The 20352-nt window shown below is 42.9% G+C and overlaps 1 protein-coding gene across 1 annotated transcript; it reads right to left on the bottom strand.

Moving 5' to 3' along the window:
- Window positions 1–28: 28 nt before the first annotated feature.
- Window positions 29–8390, bottom strand: TMEM101 (transmembrane protein 101). The gene is made up of 4 exons (XM_083147366.1): window positions 8166–8390; window positions 6359–6539; window positions 5078–5224; window positions 29–3825 (listed from the first exon to the last, which is right to left on the bottom strand). Exons 1-4 carry the CDS (start codon window positions 8294–8296, stop codon window positions 3517–3519), a joined length of 768 nt encoding a protein of 255 aa, XP_083003492.1. The 5' UTR covers window positions 8297–8390; the 3' UTR covers window positions 29–3516.
- Between the last annotated feature and the right edge of the window lie 11962 nt (window positions 8391–20352).

Below are 20352 nucleotides of genomic sequence, written 5' to 3'. Positions count from 1 at the left end.
AAAAGCGTGAGAAATACATGGTAATTTATTCATGAACTATAGTTGCACATGAAACCAAATTTGAAGCTTTGGTTGAAATTTTGTTTTTACTTAAAACAGGTTTTAGACAGGAAAACAATATTGCCAGTCATTTTTATTCTTACATATTTACTTTAAAAAGTTCTTGCGTATAATTGTATAGACATAAACCACCTATGCGTAAACCAAAAATGTGTAATTCCTTAAAATAAATGTGATTAACTTTACACAAATACAAAATTAAAAAAGGGTCTATACCAGTGAATCAAGATTTAAAACTTCTGAAGAACAAAAAGGCTTCCATGGCTATGTTTAAAATGGATCCAACACCTACAAATTGAATAAGCGTCTATTTTATGCGATCAGTCAGTCTGCAGTCCATTAAGCAGGGCCATAAATAAATAGGGTGGTGCTGATGGTGCTCCACCCACAGAGAAGCCCTTTGGGCGGAACTCCCCACCACTGCTATCTCTAACTTCCTAGCAACCGCAGTAGCGAAAATGCTGTGAATCTAAACATCAGACGCCCAGACCAAATTGCAGGTCTCTCCTATCCTAAAGTCTGCCTCCATTCAGTGTGCTCTCCCCTCTCCTGATCCCCAAGAATTTGTGAGGAGAGCAGCAGTGATTGGTTGGGATATAATACCCCTGCCCCTGTAATGCTCTGCCATTCTTTAATTATTAACAGTTTCTTACATATTCCACAGCACTTTACAGAGTATAGTTGAACATTCACATCAATCTCTGCTCCAGTGGAGAGGAAACCGGAATACCTGGAGTAAACCCACGCAAACACGGTGAGAATATACAAACTCTGCACAATTAGGGCCATTGTGAGTAACCAACCCATGACCTCAATGCTGTGAGGCAGTAATGCTAACCATTACACCATCCTTGATGCTGCAGCTGGGGAGAAGAGCCATTTGCATCATCACCATGGTTGGTAGCAGTGTACAGCTAGTACAGAGAGAGCCAGCACGCGCGAGAGCGAGAATGTTCAAATATTCTCTGTAAGGCGCTGCAGAATATGTGTGCGCTATATAAGAAACTAACTAAATAAATTAGTTATGGCTCTGTCATTACGTTACTAAGAGTCGGGAATGAGGAACTGCCTAATATTGGCGAGCTGCACTCTTATACATAGGAAATTGCCTCCATTGTGAGTAGCTGAAAGGCACAATTTAAGCAAAGAAAAGAACATAAAAATATTAAATAAATGTAAATCGTATCTAAAATAAATAACAGATTGATATAATGTACAGCTCATATATAAAATTTCTTCCGCCTAAAAATTCTTGTCATAAACAAAGACACCTTGAAATGCTGGTTGCTCATCAATCATTTAGACTTTAAAATATATGTATTTTGAATCTTCTAGGAATACACATCCATTCATGGACAAAAGAAGCACACATTAGCATTTACATAAATAATAAGGCATACTAGCGTTCTGATGCTACAAAATGTGAACACTGATAGTGCCCAGATAGAGTTTCTGCTACTTGTGAATGGAGTACTATGTACTATACAATGGTGCAACCTACAGATAGACGGAGCAATATATTGCATTTCTGTACAAACTACACTGAGCATCATACACAGAAGTAATATATTGTTGCAAGGGTCATTTCCTGTCAGTTCTACCAGGCATGACACCCACCGTCTCATATTTTCACGATACTTTGCACACTTTATTCTACCAATCGGCTGTAGTAACCCATTTTTGTGCTAAAAACTATGATTGCACAGTGAATCATGAAAACCCTTATTCAATTAGCTGCAATCATTTATTGGCAAACATTTTACAGCTAATTTCATTTCACCTACTCAGAGCAGTTGCAAAGTTTGGGAAAATCGCTACTTGAAGGTAAAACTTTCAAATTTTGTTCAGAACCCCTGGGACAACACCCCAAAATATCATGAAAATCTGAGTCAGGTGGTTGTCTTTCCTGGTTGTACTGACATGGAATGACCCAAATCTAACAGTGATACGTAAACAATCGAATCGACCAATGAACTGAATGGATCTAGAGGTACATAGTGTGAACCATTGTACATCACATAAAACATCCAATACATTAGTGTGAACACATATTAAGAGTGGGGTCACGGGTGTACTATACGTCACTTTTTTCTTTGCGGTACATACCACCACTTTCAGTTGCATAGTAACATCAACACTGGTAAACAATTAGTATTGTGATTAAAATTGCACAGGACAGTTCTTCTGAAAAGAGCCATCCTCTGTAATAACAGGACTTCCCAGTTTATGACTTCTGTAAATGTGGCAGATGATGCACAAATTGCAAGGGACATTGGGAGGGATCCGATTGAATTCCCCTGTGGAAGTCTGCGAAAAGAAGCTTACAGGCTTCTGTTGGGCATCATCTATAGATGGCATTGTCTAAAAGGGTCACATTTTCAGTGTTTTGGTCGTATTTTGCTTTTAGATCATCCCACCCTGATAGTTACTGCATCACTTAGCTTAACAATTTCGGTAGGTGCTGGTGCTGTTATAGCATTATGGGGCAGCCTGGTGAAGAGATCATTTGGAAGGTGATAACGCACAAGCCAACCAACCAACTCCCAACTGTCATTTTTCAAACACAGCTGATTGTCTGGTGCGTTATCACTTTCCACTTGATCTCTTCACCAGGGTTAATAGATCTGCCTCTATGCCTCATATGACCTTCATTTTACATTTATTTTTGCCAAAGAGAGTAGAACTTTTTTCACTACTTTGAACTGTCCGTTAGTCATAGGCACTTGAGTCCACTCACTTGCATGACTAACTGTTTTTTCTAAATATTTATAATGGAATGCAAAGTTAGTGATGCTAACATGCACATATGAAAGCAATTGTTTTTTATGTTTCATAAAATAGAAATAAAACAAATGTTCACCTTTATGTGAAAACTTAGCGACGGCTCTCATCTAGCAAAGAACACAATATAAATAATTCTCACAAGACGACCCATGTACTGTAGGTCTTATTCTTAAAGCAATTTCTATTAATCTACAGAAAGCAGCCTAAAGTATTCCGCAGCAGGGGCCACTGACTCCCCTATTTCTAATAATTCATAAATTGTGTTCCACCAGAGACTGAATGCTACCAGATATGGATTCCAATTACTGTAGCTATATGAGAACACACATCTTTTGATGGGGATGTAAACTTTTAGGGTCCGAAGGCAATGCTGAAGGATAAGTCTTTTCATCCAGAAATGCTGCAGAAATCAACAGAAAATTGTTTTTCCCTCCCCGGTCCATAGTCAGTCCCTGTAACGATGTCTCCATGGAACGCAAAGATGGGCACAATACTATGAAGACAACTCCAGGTGGAGCACTATGGGTTCCAAGCTTTATATATCAAAGTAAATGTGCAGGGTAAAGCAAGAAGTCTGAAAATCATTTATAAAATATTCTGTAATGTGGAAGGCAATAGACTTCAGCTGCATCTGTACTTCTGTAAGAATTAGGAATGTTTCATGTATTCTAATCAGCCGTCAGTGGCCACTATGACCGCCACTCCAAAAATGCCAACATTCTGCCCTATCATGCGCATTTGATTCCAGAACTCCACACGGCGATTATTGTGCCAGTAGCCCAGATTTCCATCAATGAGTAGTAGGGAAAAGGGGAGTAGAACTGCAAGAACCTGGGCAGAGATCCTGACATAGTATCCAGACAAGAAGGACAATGCTAACAGTCCGTACAAGACAAAGAGAATCTGTAAGGCTGGTTCTCCTCCTGGGAGGATGTCCAAATAGGATTGGCGGTCCTCCTTACTGTGCTGGAGAGTGTATGCCTGATAAGGGAGAGACAGAATCATTTATACAGAACATGTGATCTACCAATAGTTGTCAACCTACACTTTGTTTACTATACATTTATACTGTTATATGACATAATGCATCCCTTTCAAAACACAGTAGAGAAAAATCATTATGAAAATCTAGAAGGTGAAACACCAAATGCTTTTATATGGGTCATGCAAATTCCAAAATGACTCCTGGTATCTGTTAGAGTTAACATAATAGGTAGCACTATCCCTTATAAAACACAAAAATGAAAATGATTACTTGTATCAATATGTGCAATAGATGAATAAGTACTAGACAAATGCTTACTCATATAAGGCCATGCCTTGGAATGTGTAGTGGATGCTAATTAAAAACATGGCAACTTGCTGCCAACAACAGTCACCGTACCCTTCTCTTAGGAGCATTCCAACCATATGGTAACAGAAATGATGGTCTTGCTACCATGGAATCCCAAAAATTAATGCTAAATGAAAACAAGATCTTCTTCAAATTGAGCACTGGTGCCAATGCAGTATTTACTTTGAATGATACTCTGGAGTCAATACTATTAGGGGCGAAGGGTACGACGTGACATTGCAATTCAATGCTGGTATCAGCACCCTCTCTTGCACCTCTTCACCCCGAACATGCACTAAATTGAGAATGTGTGCGCGAATTCTGGCTGCCAGGATGATTTGGATGATAGCATGCATCTCATAGGATTGAATTTACCCCCTATATATTTAATTGGGTTACTAAGTGATAATATCCTGCTGGCTCAGTCATAAACAAAGCAAGGAAATTTATTTTTGCTTGTGCCAAGTAATTATTGAAGTTGAGTTTATATTGAAAATTCAAAATGTCCCCTTAATACCCCTTTCAGACACACAACCCGGCAAATACTCGGCATTTAGAGTGCCGGGTCCTTTTGCCAGGAGGAGTCCCTTTCACACTGAGCAGCAAAATTACCGGGTTAAAAAGTTCAACCTGGCAATTTTCTGAACAACACGGGTATTTCTACTGTGTGAAAGGGTCAACCCGGGTCTTATATCCCACGTTCCTCGACCCTGGTTAATTCCAGGGATTTATTACCTGGGTTGACCATTTCACAGCAAAAAAGAACCTGTGTTATTCAGCAAATCACTGAGTAGAAGTGCTTCTCCTGGTAATTTGGCTTTCTGTGTGAAAGGGGTATAATGGACTCAAGCAATACAACTGGGATTTTTCTTGCTATCACATTTATCCCACTTTACATACCAAACAGACGAGGTAGATGCCCAGGAAGACTTGCCCAGTGGACTGTAGGGAGCGACTGCGAGGCTTCTGTCTGTAAATCTCTCCAGCTCCGCTTGCCAAGACTAAGAAGCCGCCAATAACAGCAATGGTTCGAGAATACATTCGGACCTAAAGCACACACACAACAATCAATTAATATTGGACAGCCATATGTGCAGTCCTAAATCACATAGTTATTCAGACCCTACAATTCATATATTCAGACATACATACATACATATATATCTGACAAACACAAATAGCTATTTTTATTCATATAAATTTGAAAGTCCACACATTCTAGTTCAAAACACTGTGAAATCCTTATATAATACTGTTGTGTTAGAGATGCAGCAAGGGTAATGTTTAATTACTAGAGTCCCCATGTTCTTCAGATTCAGTATTAAAACATTACAGCTTGAATAAAAAAAAAAAAAAAAATCGCTTTCACAGATGAAAAACTGTAACCATAAAAACAGAATACATAACTCAGTACTAAAAATATTTGGCCAGGAAGGACAGTGTGATTGTTAGAATTGACGTCATGGGTTTGCTTTCCACTATGGCCCCACATGTGTAGAGATTGTATATTCTCCCCGTGTTTCCTCCCACATTTCAAAAATATACTGGGAGGTTGACTGGATTGCCAACTAAATTAAGCCTAGCATGAATGTACAGTATGTGCATGTACATGTGGTATAGAATATAGATTGCAAGTTCCACTGTGGCAGGGACTGATATGTGAATGGCCAAATATTATCTGTAAAGTGCTGCAGAATGTATGCGCTATATAAGTAACTTACAATAAATAATAATAGTAATATTTGCATTATTACAGTAGAATTCAGATTAATTTTATTTTTTTCTTTAAAGAAAAAGATAAGCGTTCACAAGAAATCTACAAATACTCAGTCATCCAGGGTTAGCCAATCAATTTGCTCTCTGCTGCCTTTAAAAGAAAAAACATTGATACAAATGTTAATCTGCTACTTTATGAAGTAAATCCACACCTCAGACCAGAATGGCCATATTTTCTTTATGTTTCAGGCCATTGGGGCGTATTTATGCTTTTTATGGCGTTTGCTGTTTGTACAATCCTTAAACGTGAAATGCTTTCACTAGCATAGACTTGTTGAAAAAAGCATTGCCCATTTAAATATTGAGAATAGAAACAACTATAAAACAAACCGTTATATGCGTGTATCATGATTGCAGCAATGTCCAGCATTGATTTATAAATAAGAATGATTTAAATCATCTCACCTTCAGCCAGTCTCCGTAATGAACGTATCCCCCAACATGTGCTGCATAAGTGCTAATGGCCAACTGCAGAGCAGAAGCCAGAGCAAACCAACGCCGTTTTACACCAAAGGACATAAAACTGGCGCAGAGCACTGCCACGCCTAGGTCAAAGTACAGGTAGGGCACAGGGATATCGGGTTTCCTAAATAAAAGGATATATTGATTCTGTCAAGTGATGCTTGTATTCAACATAAAGAAAACAAATGTAGAGACTCAGCAAGAATATTGGTGATCGAATATATATATATATATATATATATATATATATATATATATATATATATATATATATATATATATATATATATATAATAAATGTACTTTTTTGTAAGAAATCAAGAGTAATTGTCTAAAGGTTTACGTACTTAGATTTCTATTTTTTCTATTTCCTGATAGAAGGAACGGTACTTATTTCCTAGCACGGCGCCCGCAATTTTGATTGTATAGATCGGGTTGGAAAAATTGCGTTGATCGCATCGCATGCCGACAAAATCGCATGCGATGGACCCGATTTTTACATCGGAATCAATGTAAAATGGTCCGAGACCCGATTTTACATTGATTTCAATGTAAAAAGCCCCAAAATCCCCCATTTTAATAGAAAACCTCCCTCATATTTTAAATGCCCCCCCAATGTTAACGCCACCCCACTATTGACGCCAACCCGAAGCGTGGCGAGCGCAGCAAGCCCGCGAGGGGCGGCGGTACGTGTCCTTCGACCTTTTCATACCCCCACTATCCACGTCAGCGTGGAGTTGATTTTATAAAATGTGGGGAGCGCAGCGAGCCACCGAGCCCGAAGCGTGGCGAGCGTAGCGAGGGGACGCGCATAACTTCACAGGTATATGCGTCCGCTCGCTGCGCTCGCCACACTTTATAAAATCAACTCCACGCCGGCGTGGATAGTGAGGGTATGAAAAGGTTGGAGGACACGTACCGCCACCGCTCGCCACGCTTCGGGTTGGCGTCAATAGTGGGGTGGCATTAACAATTGGGGGGGCATTAACCATACTCAATGAGAAATTGGCCATATTGGCCCATTTCCCATTGTCCCCTATGTAAAATCGCGTTGATCACATGGGCCACGACCGAAGCGATCGACCCGATTTTGACTTGACAAATAATTTTACATTATTCTCTATGGGAAAATCGCGTCGGTCGCATCGCGGCCCATTATAATAGGCCGCGATGGACACGATTTTCTCTTTCACCGGCAAATTAGCAGGTGATTGACAGAAAATCGGGTCCATCGCGTTGATTGTATGCCTTAAGTACCTTACACTTAAGGCATACAATCAATGAGACGGGCGCCCTGCTAGGAAATAAGTACCATGCAAATGCAAGGAACATGCAAATACCATGACCAAAGGAATACCCAAGGGTAAAATACATTTTAGTATTCTGGGACTATATAAATAATAAAAAATGTTCAGCTAAGTAAAACATTATTTGTTCTGCAGCGATCAATGCAATACTTGTTTGTGTGGAGTTAAAAGAAAACCAGACATTCCTAGTGAACCTGACATACTTGAAATATATTAACATTTGTCTGCTCATTGATATACAATTTACCCCCAGATCACTGAGTAAGCAATCAAGGAAACTGCACACTGTACATGGCCACTAGCAACAATCCAATACAATGTGTGCGTTTAAATGTATGAGATTGGCATTTTACAAGCCTTTACCTATTCACATCTGATTGTCAGCACAGACTTAGTTATAGTGACAGAGGCAGGAGAAGCATCATGCTTTATTTATAGTATACCTCTTGGCTTCTGCTCTCTCAGCATACAACATCAGTTGACTGAAACAAAACCAAAATGGACAACGAGTTAGAAGAAGCACCCCAAACCGGGTCACCAGCTGGAGAAGTCTTTTTCGTCCATTAGCCGCCATTCTACATCAGCATGAGTACACTGCTTAACTGCACAGAGAAGCAGCAGACACACTACTATAGCTTCCGCCAACCAACCTTTCCTGTTCACTTCCTCCACCCGTACATAGTTCACTTCCGCCAACCAACCTAACGAGACTAATTTCCGCCAACCAACCTAACGAGACTCACTTCCGCCAACCAACCTCATAAGAGAGACTCACTTCCGCCAACCAGCCTAAACGGCCTGCCAGCCAGGCAGTACAGCAACCTTCGTTCGTTTTCTGATCCATAGCCATGCACTGACTGGCTGCTGCAATGCATTGAGTCTCGACACTTTCTGCACAACTGCTGTCTTATCACAACATCCATACCAGCAAAATAAATTCCCCCATCCACTTTACACTGTTCAAAGGCTACAGTACATAGTAATATGAGACTAAGCAAACTACATTTACAATGTAGGAACTAGCCGCTACCCGGATTGCTAGTGTTGTGGTTCTTAACCCCTTCATGACAGAGCCAGTTTTTGCCTTCCTGACAGAGCCCTTTTTTTCAAATCTGGCATGTATCACTTAAGTGGGGATAACTTTTTTTTGCTTTTACTTATCCCAGTGATTTTGAGATTGTTTTCTCGTGACACATTGTACTTCAAGTTAGTGGTAAATTTTCGTCGATACAGTCTGTGTTTTTTTGTGAAAAATACCAAAATGTCGTAAAAAAATGGAAAATTTTGCGATTTGCAAAATGTTAAATTTTCTGCTTGTGAGACAAATAATCTTACCACTCAAAATAGTGAATAACTAACATAGACCATATGTCTACTTTATGTTGCCATCATTATTTCAACCTCATTTTCATTTTTTTGGACACTAGGAGGCTTAAAATATGAATAGCAAATTCTCAAATTTTCAAGAAAATTTCAAACTCTGATTTTTTTAGGGACCAGGTCAGTTATGATGTGACTTTGAGTGACTTGTATGTGAGACACCCCCATAAATGATGCCATTTCAAAAACTGCACCCCTCACAGTATTCAAAACAGCATTTTGGAAGTTTGTTAACCCTTTAGGTGTTTCACAGGAATTAAAAGAAAGTGTAGGTGAAATTTCAAAATTTCATTTTTTTTGCAGATTTGCAATTTTAATACATTTTTCTAAGGAACACAGTAGATTTTACTAGAGAAATGTGACTAAAAATTGATTCCCCCAATTCTTTGGTTTTCATAAATATCCTATATGTGGCCCTAGTGTGCACGGTGACCAAACCATAGGCTTCATAATAGAAGGAGCACCTACTTGATTTTGGAGCCTCCTTTTTATGAGATTATTTTTTAGGCACCATGTAGGTTTCTAGGCACCATAAGATGCTAAAAGTTAGGTACCCCCCCACAAGTGACCCCATTTTGCAAACTACACCCTTCAGGGAATTCATCTAGGGTTATAGTGTACATTTCAAACCCCCAGGGGTTTCACCAATTGTGGTACAACTGGGCAGTGAAAATGAAAAAAATTAATTTTTCATTTTCACAGCTCAGTTGTATCAAAATTGGTGAAACCCCGGGGGGTTTGAAATGTACACTATACCCCTTGATGAATTCCCTGAAGGGTGTAGTTTGCAAAATGGGGTCACTTGTGGGTGGGTTCCACTGTATGGGTGTTTCGGGGGTCATTCAACCAGAATCTGTGCTGCAAAATCCAAAAATCACTCCTTCCCTTCTGAGTCCTGCCATGCACCCAACTGGTATTTTTTGGTCACACATGAGGCATTGCCGTACTCGGGAGAAATTGGGGCACAGATTTTGGGGTCCTTTGTCTCCTTCATTCCTTGTGAAAATGAAAAATTTTGAGCCAGATCTGCATTTTTGTGTAAAAAAATGTATAGGGGGGCTGCCGGGTGGGAGGGGGGGGGGGGGGGGGGGCTGGCGATCGGTGGTAATCGGTGCGGTATATACACACACACACACACACACATATATATATATATATATGTGTGTATATATATATATATATATATACAAATATATATACACACACATATATATATATATATGTGTGTGTATATATATATATATATATATATATAAATATATTTTTTCAGTGCATACTGTACATTTAATTTTTAACTTTTTCTGCAGCTTGATGCTGCTGCTGCTGCTGCGGGGGGGAGGGGGGAGGAGGGCAGCGCTGCGTGCGCTCCAGACGCTCCGGGGGAGCCGGGGGAGCTGCTGCTGCTGCCGGGTGAGTGCCCGGCGGGTTCGAGGGGGGGCTGCACATCGGTGGTGATCGGTGCTGTACTTGACAGCACCGATCACCAGTGAATCCCTGTGTTACCGAGCGGCTTAGCCGCCGGTAACACAGGAAACGCTGTGAATGGCTGTTCAGATTTGAACAGCCAATCACAGCGATCGCCGACCGGGGGGGGCACCCCTGCCCCCCCTGGGCAGCGAGGGGGGATGTCTGCTGTCAGGGACAGCAGACATCACCTAACTGTCACTGCGTCTCTAGACGCAGTGACAGTTAGAAGTCATGACGTATATATACGTCATGTGTCGGGAAGTACTTCCCGACCATGACGTATATATACGTCAAATGTCGTGAAGGGGTTAAACTTTCTGGTTGCGTTTAGATTTAGAACCGGCGGTCGTGCGGGCAGTATTAGGACTGGAGGAGTCACCCGAGATTAGACGCTGCTAAGGATGCAGTCTGCAACTCTATGCGCATACTCTGTTTTCACTGCACGTGTTTGGAGTATTAGTATTTGTAGGTGCAGTTTTGCTCCGGCTGGAGAAAGCAAAGCATACAAAATGTATTTTTGATAATAAAAAATTATTGAACTAATACATATAATATAGAAATGAATAAGACCAGAGCAGATGTCTGGGATATTTGGCACTACCCTACAATACATAAATGAACAACCTAATGCTTTTTCTTAAAAAAACAAAACACATTTTGATTAATTGTTCACAAATCACAAGAATGATACAACAAATGAATGCCAGCAGTTAATCTCATATGTAGGCTCATGGACTGAGGCTAGATTCATACTTGCCTACCCTCCCGGAATGGCCGGGAGTCTCCCGAAAATCGGGTCTCCCTCCCTGCCCCCCGGAAAGGTGGGTAAGGCTCCCACATTCCCCCCAGAGCCCCCGCTCCCCCCCCCCCCAGAGCTGGGGAAAGAAGTGCCGTAAATCACGGGTCCGGGGATAGGGAGCGTGACTCAAATTACGCGAATCATGTCATTTTGTGTCATTTTAGCCCTGCCCCCTACTCACGGACCCACGAATCATGGCGTTTGCATGGATTGGTGGCGGGGCTTTGATACGGCAGCCTTGTCCCCACCCCCCGACCTGCACATTTTGTTGTCCACTCCGGGCTTCTCCCAGAGAGGGACATTGAAAAGTCGGCAAGTATGGGCTTTCACACAGCGGTAGCCGAATAATGAACCCGGAGATTTGCTCTATTACATGGGGTTTTTGCTTGTGTGAAAGAGTCAACCCGGATCTTAAAATATGGGTCTCCGACCCTGGTCATTCGTGTATTTCATAAAATTCCCAAGTGGAAGTGCTTCACCCGGGAATTTCATTTTCTGTGCGAAAGGGATATTATTAAAGAGTGAGTGGTCAATTTTGATGATTATCAGCGCCTTTGACTGTTTCAAAATGGCAATATGAATGTGCCTCCTCGACTCTGAACTGTCCTTTAGTCCTCAAATTCAATCTGTCTCTAAATCATGTTACATGCATCTAAAAAACATATCCAATGTTGTCAATATCTGCACTGGATCCATATCTCCATAGGCGAATCTAGGGGGTGGTCCGGGGGTGCACAGGACCACCCATTAGCCCATGTTGTAGCTGAGGACCAGGGCTTTCCAACGAGCCCAGCCCCGTGTCTCTAGCCCCCTGGGAACCGGAGATACGGCCAGGCAAAGCTGGAACGTTTTCCCTATAGGATAACATGGGACACGCTAATTCCGACCCCCACCCAGTTCAACGGCTACCTGTTCCCCCTTCGGCATCACTGAAGCTCGAGGTTGATCTCAGTCGAACCCAAATCGCTGGGCCTTCAATCTGATACCAGGCTGGATTCATATGGGTTAATTGGTTCCAGGGATATTGAGGTTAAACCGTTTTTTTCATTTCTTAAATGTAATTTCATGGCTGTTTATGTTCTTTGAGGGCAGATTTCTCTGGAACCAAACAGCCCAGTTTCACGGTACCAAAATCATTCAAAGCCAACTCAAAAGTTCTTTAATATGATATGTGTCTCATGTAAATGGGTCAGTTGGTTCCGAAGATATAGCTGGTTGGTTAAAGGGAAGTAGGGAGAGGGGAGTGGTTGTCTTTCCCCCTCGCACCAGAAAATGCAGGGACTAGGCTGGTGTAAGGGGTCAGCGTGGGAATGTCCCTGCATAATCCTGGGACCATATTCCCGGGTAAATCCCTGCATTTTCTGTTGTGAAAGGGGTATTATTTCAAACAGCCGTGACCTGCAGTGCTCTGAATACAGCCAGGCAGCCCCCTGCTCTCTGCCCAACTGTCAATGACTGTCACCCCTGCAGCTTCACGCACAACAACAGCGTGCACAATATTTAAAATGTCCTCTCGGCTAGAGGGGACACCAGGAGGGGAGTGTGCTCTGCTCTGCGCTGCGTTCTGCTCCTCTCCCCATAGAAGCAGCTGCACCGCTCTCCATCTCTCCCTGCAGCAGCAGTGAAGGCTCATATAAAAATTTACAGTAAGTGGCACTTTTGGGGGCATTGCTTAAGGGACGCTACAAGTGGCATTATGTGGGGGCATTACGCATAATGTGTGGCTTAATGTGTAAGGGGCATTACGGTGTGCAGCATCATGTGTAAGCGGCATTATGTGTGCAGCATCATGTGTAAGGGACATTATGAGTGCAGCATCATGTGTAATGGGTACTATGGTGCACGGCAACATGTGTAATGGGTACTATGGTGTGCAGCATCATGCGTAATGGGTACTATTGTGCACGGCATCATGTGTAATGGGTACTATGGTGTGCAGCATCATGCGTAATGGGTACTATTGTGCACGGCATCATGTGTAATGGGTACTGTGGTGTGCGTCATCATGTATAATGGGTACTATGGTGTGCAGCATCATGTGTAATGGGTACTATGGTGTGCGGCATCATGTGTAATGGGTACTATGGTGTGCGGCATCATGTGTAATGGGTACTATGGTGTGCGGCATCATGTGTAATGGGTACTATGGTGTGCGGCATGTGTAATGAGAATATGGTGTGCGGCATCTTGTGTAATGGGTACTATGGTGCGCGGCATCATGTGTAATGGGTACTATGGTGTGCGGCATCATGTGTAATGGGTACTATGGTGTGCGGCATGTGTAATGAGAATATGGTGTGCGGCATCTTGTGTAATGGGTACTATGGTGCGCGGCATCATGTGTAATGGGTACTATGGTGTGCGGCATCATGTGTAATGGGTACTATGGTGTGCGGCATCATGTGTAATGGGTACTATAGTGCCATCAAGCAAGGACCCCCTAGCAATGAGCACGTAGGTAAGCAGCACTTATGTGACAAATATGTAATGGGCATTACGGTTTGTTATATAGTATGTAATGGGCATCATGATGTGTGGCACAATGTGTAATGGGCATTATGGTGTGTGGCCTTATGTGTAATTGGCATTACGGCGTGTGGCTTTATCTGTAATGGGTATTACGGAGTTTGCTAAAATGTGTAATGGGCATTACTGTGTATGGTCTAAAGTGTAATACCACACCCCTTTTTGTGATGCCACGCCTCCTTCCCATGAGGCCACGCCCATTTTTGACGCGCGGCTGCACCGCGCAAAGGTCCCCCTGCTATTTTATCTAGATCTAGGACCACCCATTACCATAATTCTAGATTCGCCTATGCCCTGCTTTTCATCTGGCGGAGGGTCAGAAGTCAGCTAGTTCTATAAAAAAAAATTCTGATCCATGGCGCCATCTCTGCTTCTCCCCAGTACTTGGGTGTGGAATGGGGCTCCGACAATGGGGATCCTGACTGCCGGTGCTCCGACAGGGGGGCTCGTCACAGGTTCTATTCTCCCACTATGAGGGTCGTCGGGATACTGACTGTCGGGATCCCCACTGTCGGAGCGTCATCCGGCACCCACAGTACTTGATAACCTTCCACTTTTTGTCTGTGCATCACTGTGTTATCTTTGTCTCTTTCTCCCTCTGTGTATGTCTGTTTCTAATTTGTATGTGCAGCATACCTCCCAACATGACCCATGCCAGAAGGGACACAATGCTCTGCTTCTGGACTTCCCTCTTAATGTATGATTGCCATCACCTGTTTTTGAACAGGTTAACTAATAAGAAAGGCACTTCACCACAGGTGATGGCAATCCTAAATAAAGAGGGAAGTCCAGGAGCAGAGCAGAGTGTCCCTCCTGGAGAGGGTCATGTTGGGAGGTATGTGTGCAGTTCTGGTTCCCCGTGGTGGCTGCAGAGGCGCAGGCAGCAGCATCTGTTGATGGCTGCCTGTCTGCCACTTTATGCAAATGCTGATAAAAAGTCCTTTCCATGTGTATATCTATGTGGCTGAGCCCCAACCCTATGGCAAGACAGGGAGGGTCTGTGACGTCAGCTCTGCCTAGATCAGCCTGTTTCTATCGCAGAGCAGTGGAAGGGTCAGAATTACACACAGACTGGAATTGCAACTGGCAAGATTTTTGCAAGCCATTCGCAAATTTGCATGTGGTGGGATTTCACTCTGTCTGGCAGTGTCTATCTGATTGTAAGACCTCTGCAAAATCGCCCATCAGCGGTCAGGTCTGAACCCAACTGCCCAGCTGTATCACCACAGCGCCTTTGTGCCTACATTGTGAGCAACACATTCATCATATGCGGTTTTACTTGTTTTCACGCATATGCAGTTGCAAAAAAGTGCTGAACTACATGAACATCAGGAGTGGCTCTACATCAGGTCCTTTGTGTGTTGGTCTATTTCCATTTATCCCTCCTAATATTCCCTACCATCTTCTCCAATTTGCCTACACCACCTACTTTCCTTCACACATTTTGGGGGTTATTCTGCTTGGTACGGTGGGACCGTATACGGGCAGATCGGGTTTTTTTTTTCATCTGCGCATGCGTAGCTTTCGCATGTGCGGCGACCTCACACCGCTCACGGACGGGTCTCTCTGTGCGAAAAAACCTGTCCGCAAGAGTACGGTCATTGTGGGCGGCATGGGGGCATTTTTAGGGGAGCGGCCGGAATAATGAGGAAAACTGGGCGTAAACATGGGCGTACATGGGGGTGTGCACCAAAAATGTACGGTGCTACAACCGATCGATCGGCAACCGCACCGTGTATTTTGGCCCTGGGTCTGCTAATTAATGCTGATTACTACACCTGAATGTAATAAGCAATGCTGCAGCCTATTAAGTGAAAACCATGATTTCACTACCTGCAAGCCACACACAGCCCTCAAACACATTGGAAGCATATCTTTCTACACTTCTCTACATGTAAAGGTTGGTTTAATTTTAGGTAAGATTCATTCTAAGACCTGCTTATATATGTCAAGGTAGTTATTTTATAACCATCTACACCCATTCAGTAGGTGTTTTTGTATACTTTAAAAAGCAGGACACTCAATTCACAGAAGTCGACATGTGTCAACTTTTTCACTGTAACACCAACATAACTTTATTTAAAAGTAAAACCAATGTGGGGACACATAGATAGTGATTAAAATGCCACATTATAACATAATAAATATACATGTAATGAGGGTTAAAATGTTGTTTTATTAGGGTGTTTATTAACCCCTTCCCGACATTTGACGTATATATACGTCATGGCCGGGATGTACTTCCCGACACATGACGTATATATACGTCATGACTTTAAACTGTCACCGCGTCTATAGACGCGGTGACAGAGGGACGATGTCTGCTGTCCCTGACAGCAGACATGTCCCAGCATGCCCGGGGGGGCGGCGATGCCTCCCCCCGTCGGCGATCGCTGTGATTGGCTGTTCAATGTGAACAGCCAGTCGCAGCGTTTTCCTGTGTAACCGGCGAATCAGACGCTCGGTAACACAGGGATCAATCACCGACGGGTGGGAGGGGGCGTGAGGGGGTCACCGGTGATGACCCCACCTCACCCCACCTGCCCCCAAGGCTGTGATTGGTCCGTCGGACCGACGGACCAATCACAGCCATGGCGCGTGATTTAAACTAACGGTGACTGCGCTGCAGACGCCATTCCGGTCTGGAATTGCGTGCAGAGCGGTCACCGTGCCAATCTGTCGTGATATACTGACCTGATCCTTGCCTGATACTTACCTGATCACCGCTGGTAGCGTGCTGCCAGCAGCTGGATGCTTCCTGGATCTTGTGACTTCCTGTGTGCTGCTGCTGCAGTGTCATAGAGTCACAGATAGTGAGAGATAGTGAGAGATAGTGACAGAGAGTGATAGAGAGTGCTATATTTTGTGTCTGCTGCCCCCCCCTTTTGTGCTGATCAGTATATCTGTGCTGATCAGCAACTTTTTGGGGGTGCAGGGTTTTTTTTTTTTTATATATATATATATATATACCTGTCAGTTGCACCAAAGGTTGTGCTGCCTGTGCAACTGACTGCTGCCCCCCCTTTTGTGCTGATCAGTATAAACTAAGTGATCAGCACCTTTTTTGGGGTCCAGGGTTTTTTTTTTTTTTATATATATACCCTGTCAGGTTGCACCCACAGTTGTGTGCCTGCTGCCCCTCACTGCTAATCAGTGTTGCATCACTGCATCACTGATCTGCAGGTTTTTTTTTTTGGGAGAGTGCAGTGGGGTTTTGTTTTTACACCCACGTTGCTTTTGTGGGTGTCCTGTGGCCGCTGAGCGCTGATCAGTGACATACATCACTGAACAGCATTTTTGGCACAGGGTTGATATAATTTTTTTTCTGCAGTTTTTTAAATTGTTTTTTTTTTGGAGAGTGCAGTGGGGTTTTGTTTTTACACCCACGTTGCTTTTGTGGGTGTCCTGTGGCCGCTGAGCGCTGATCAGTGACATACATCACTGAACAGCATTTTTGGCACAGGGTTGATATAATTTTTTTTCTGCAGTTTTTTAAATTGTTTTTTTTTGGGAGAGTGCAGTGGGGTTTTGTTTTTACACCCACGTTGCTTTTGTGGGTGTCCTGTGGCCGCTGAGCGCTGATCAGTGACATACATCACTGAACAGCATTTTTGGCACAGGGTTGATATAATTTTTTTTCTGCAGTTTTTTAAATTGTTTTTTTTTTGGAGAGTGCAGTGGGGTTTTGTTTTTACACCCACGTTGCTTTTGTGGGTGTCCTGTGGCCGCTGAGCGCTGATCAGTGACATACATCACTGAACAGCATTTTTGGCACAGGGTTGATATAATTTTTTTTCTGCAGTTTTTTAAATTGTTTTTTTTTTGGAGAGTGCAGTGGGGTTTTGTTTTTACACCCACGTTGCTTTTGTGGGTGTCCTGTGGCCGCTGAGCGCTGATCAGTGACATACATCACTGAACAGCATTTTTGGCACAGGGTTGATATAATTTTTTTTCTGCAGTTTTTTAAATTGTTTTTTTTTGGGAGAGTGCAGTGGGGTTTTGTTTTTACACCCACGTTGCTTTTGTGGGTGTCCTGTGGCCGCTGAGCGCTGATCAGTGACATACATCACTGAACAGCATTTTTGGCACAGGGTTGATATAATTTTTTTTCTGCAGTTTTTTAAATTGTTTTTTTTTTGGAGAGTGCAGTGGGGTTTTGTTTTTACACCCACGTTGCTTTTGTGGGTGTCCTGTGGCCGCTGAGCGCTGATCAGTGACATACATCACTGAACAGCATTTTTGGCACAGGGTTGATATAATTTTTTTTCTGCAGTTTTTTAAATTTTTTTTTTTTTTTGGAGAGTGCAGTGGGGTTATGTTTATACACCCACGTTGCTTTTGTGGGTATCCTGTGGCCGCTGAGCGCTGATCAGTGACATACATCACTGAACAGCATTTTTGGCACAGGGTTGATATAATTTTTTTTCTGCATTTTTTTTAAATTGTTTTTTTTTGGGAGAGTGCTGTGGTTTATTTTTTTTAAATTGTTTTTACACCCACGTTGCTTTTGTGGGTGTCCTGTGGCCGCTGAGCGCTGATCAGTGACGTACATCACTGAACAGCATTTTTGGCACAGGGTTGATATAATTTTTTTTTTTTTTATTGGGATCAAATTCCTGTATAAAGTATTTTTTTTCTGCACTACATACACACTACACACTACATACCCCCCGTGTTGAAATAAAGTTTGTACCCCCCCTACACTATACACGTGTTGAAACATTACATTTACAGAAACACAAAAATAAAAATGGCATCCCAAATGTCATCCCAAATGTCATCCCAGTCATCCAGAAGAATGTATTCAGCGGAGGAGGCATATGCCATGCTTGCCTCTGACTGACACAGCCAGTGATGCAAGCGGGGAATTTGAAGGATTCATCTTAACCTCATCTTCCTCCTCTAGTGATGAGGGACCCCCTCAAAGACGCCCCCGTAGAGCAGCTGAGACCCCCCCCAAATGATTGATCCCGTATGGACCCCACCACCAGACAATTTTGAGCCCCAGGTTCCTGAGTTTTTGGCCATCCCAGGAATCCAATTTGATTCAACAGATCTCAGAGAAATTGACTTTTTCAAATTATTTTTTTCTGATGATTTTATAAATTTAATGGTGGACCAAAGTAATTTATATGCCCAGCAGTTTATTGCTCAAAACCCCACGTCATCATTTGCTAGGTGGACCCCTGTAGATGCAGTAGAGATGATGACATTTTGGGGTCTGGGCATAGTAAAAAAGCCAGAAATTAGGCAATATTGGAGTACAGATGTTCTGTACAGCACCCCACTTTACCGTATGGCCATGACTCGGACTCGTTTTGAGATAATCCCTAAATTTTTACATTACACCGATAATGCACAGTGCCCACCCAGAGATGATCCCACCTTTGACCGGCTATTCAAAGTCAGGCCGGTCATTGATCATTTCAGTGCCAAATTTGCAGAGTTGTACATCCCTGAAAAATGTATTTGTATCGACGAGTCCCTTATACATTTTAAAGGAAGGGTTAAATTCCGCCAGTACCTTCCCAGTAAGAGGGCAAGGTATGGCATAAAAATGTATAAACTGTGTGAAAGCACCTCAGGGTACACCCACAGGTTTAGGGTATATGAAGGGAAGGATTCAAGAATTGAACCGCCAGAATGCCCCCCCTCCCTCGTAGGTGTTAATGGAAAAATTGTCTGGGATTTAGTGCACCCCTTCCTGGATAAAGGTTATCACCTCTATGTGGATAACTTTTACACTAGCATCCCCCTTTTTAAGGCCCTTGGTTCAAGAGGTACAGCAGCTTGCGGTACTGTGCGCAAGAACCAAAGAGGCCTCCCAAAAACGCACATTGCCCAAGTACTGAGAAGGGGTGAAAGCAGGGGAATATGCACCGAAAATATGTTGTTGGTCAAATATAAGGACAAGAGGGATGTCCTTATACTGACAACAATTCACGGAGACAGTACCACCTCCGTCCCTGTACGAGGTACCAGTACCCACACCTCAAAGCCGAATTCTATCCTAGATTACAATAAGTACATGGGCGGAGTGGATTTTTCAGATCAGGTACTGAAGCCGTACAGTGCCCTGCGGAAAACAAAAATCTGGTACAAGAAGCTGGCCGTGTATATCATCCAGATGGCACTGTATAACGCTTACGTGCTATTCCGTTCTACCAGCCAGAGGGGGACATTTATGCACTTTCAAGAGGAAGTCATAAAGGGCCTAATATTTGGGAACCAGCAGGCAGAGGGCCCCAGTACTTCTAGTACTGGCCCCCGTATTGTACCAGGGCAGCATTTTCCTAACGAAATCCCCTCCACTGCAAAAAAGGGCAGGACACAAAAAAGGTGCAAAGTTTGCTATAAAAAGGGAATAAGAAAGGATACTATTTTCCACTGTGAAACTTGCCCCGACAAACCCGGCCTATGTATAAAGGATTGTTTTAAAATATACCACACATCTATGG

This window comes from Crinia signifera, chromosome 6 (assembly GCF_055691185.1).
Source record: "Crinia signifera chromosome 6, ASM5569118v1, whole genome shotgun sequence".
NCBI classification, from domain to species: domain Eukaryota; kingdom Metazoa; phylum Chordata; class Amphibia; order Anura; family Myobatrachidae; genus Crinia; species Crinia signifera.
Note: the sequence above shows the minus strand (reverse complement) of the source record. Positions and strands in the feature narration are given on the sequence as shown.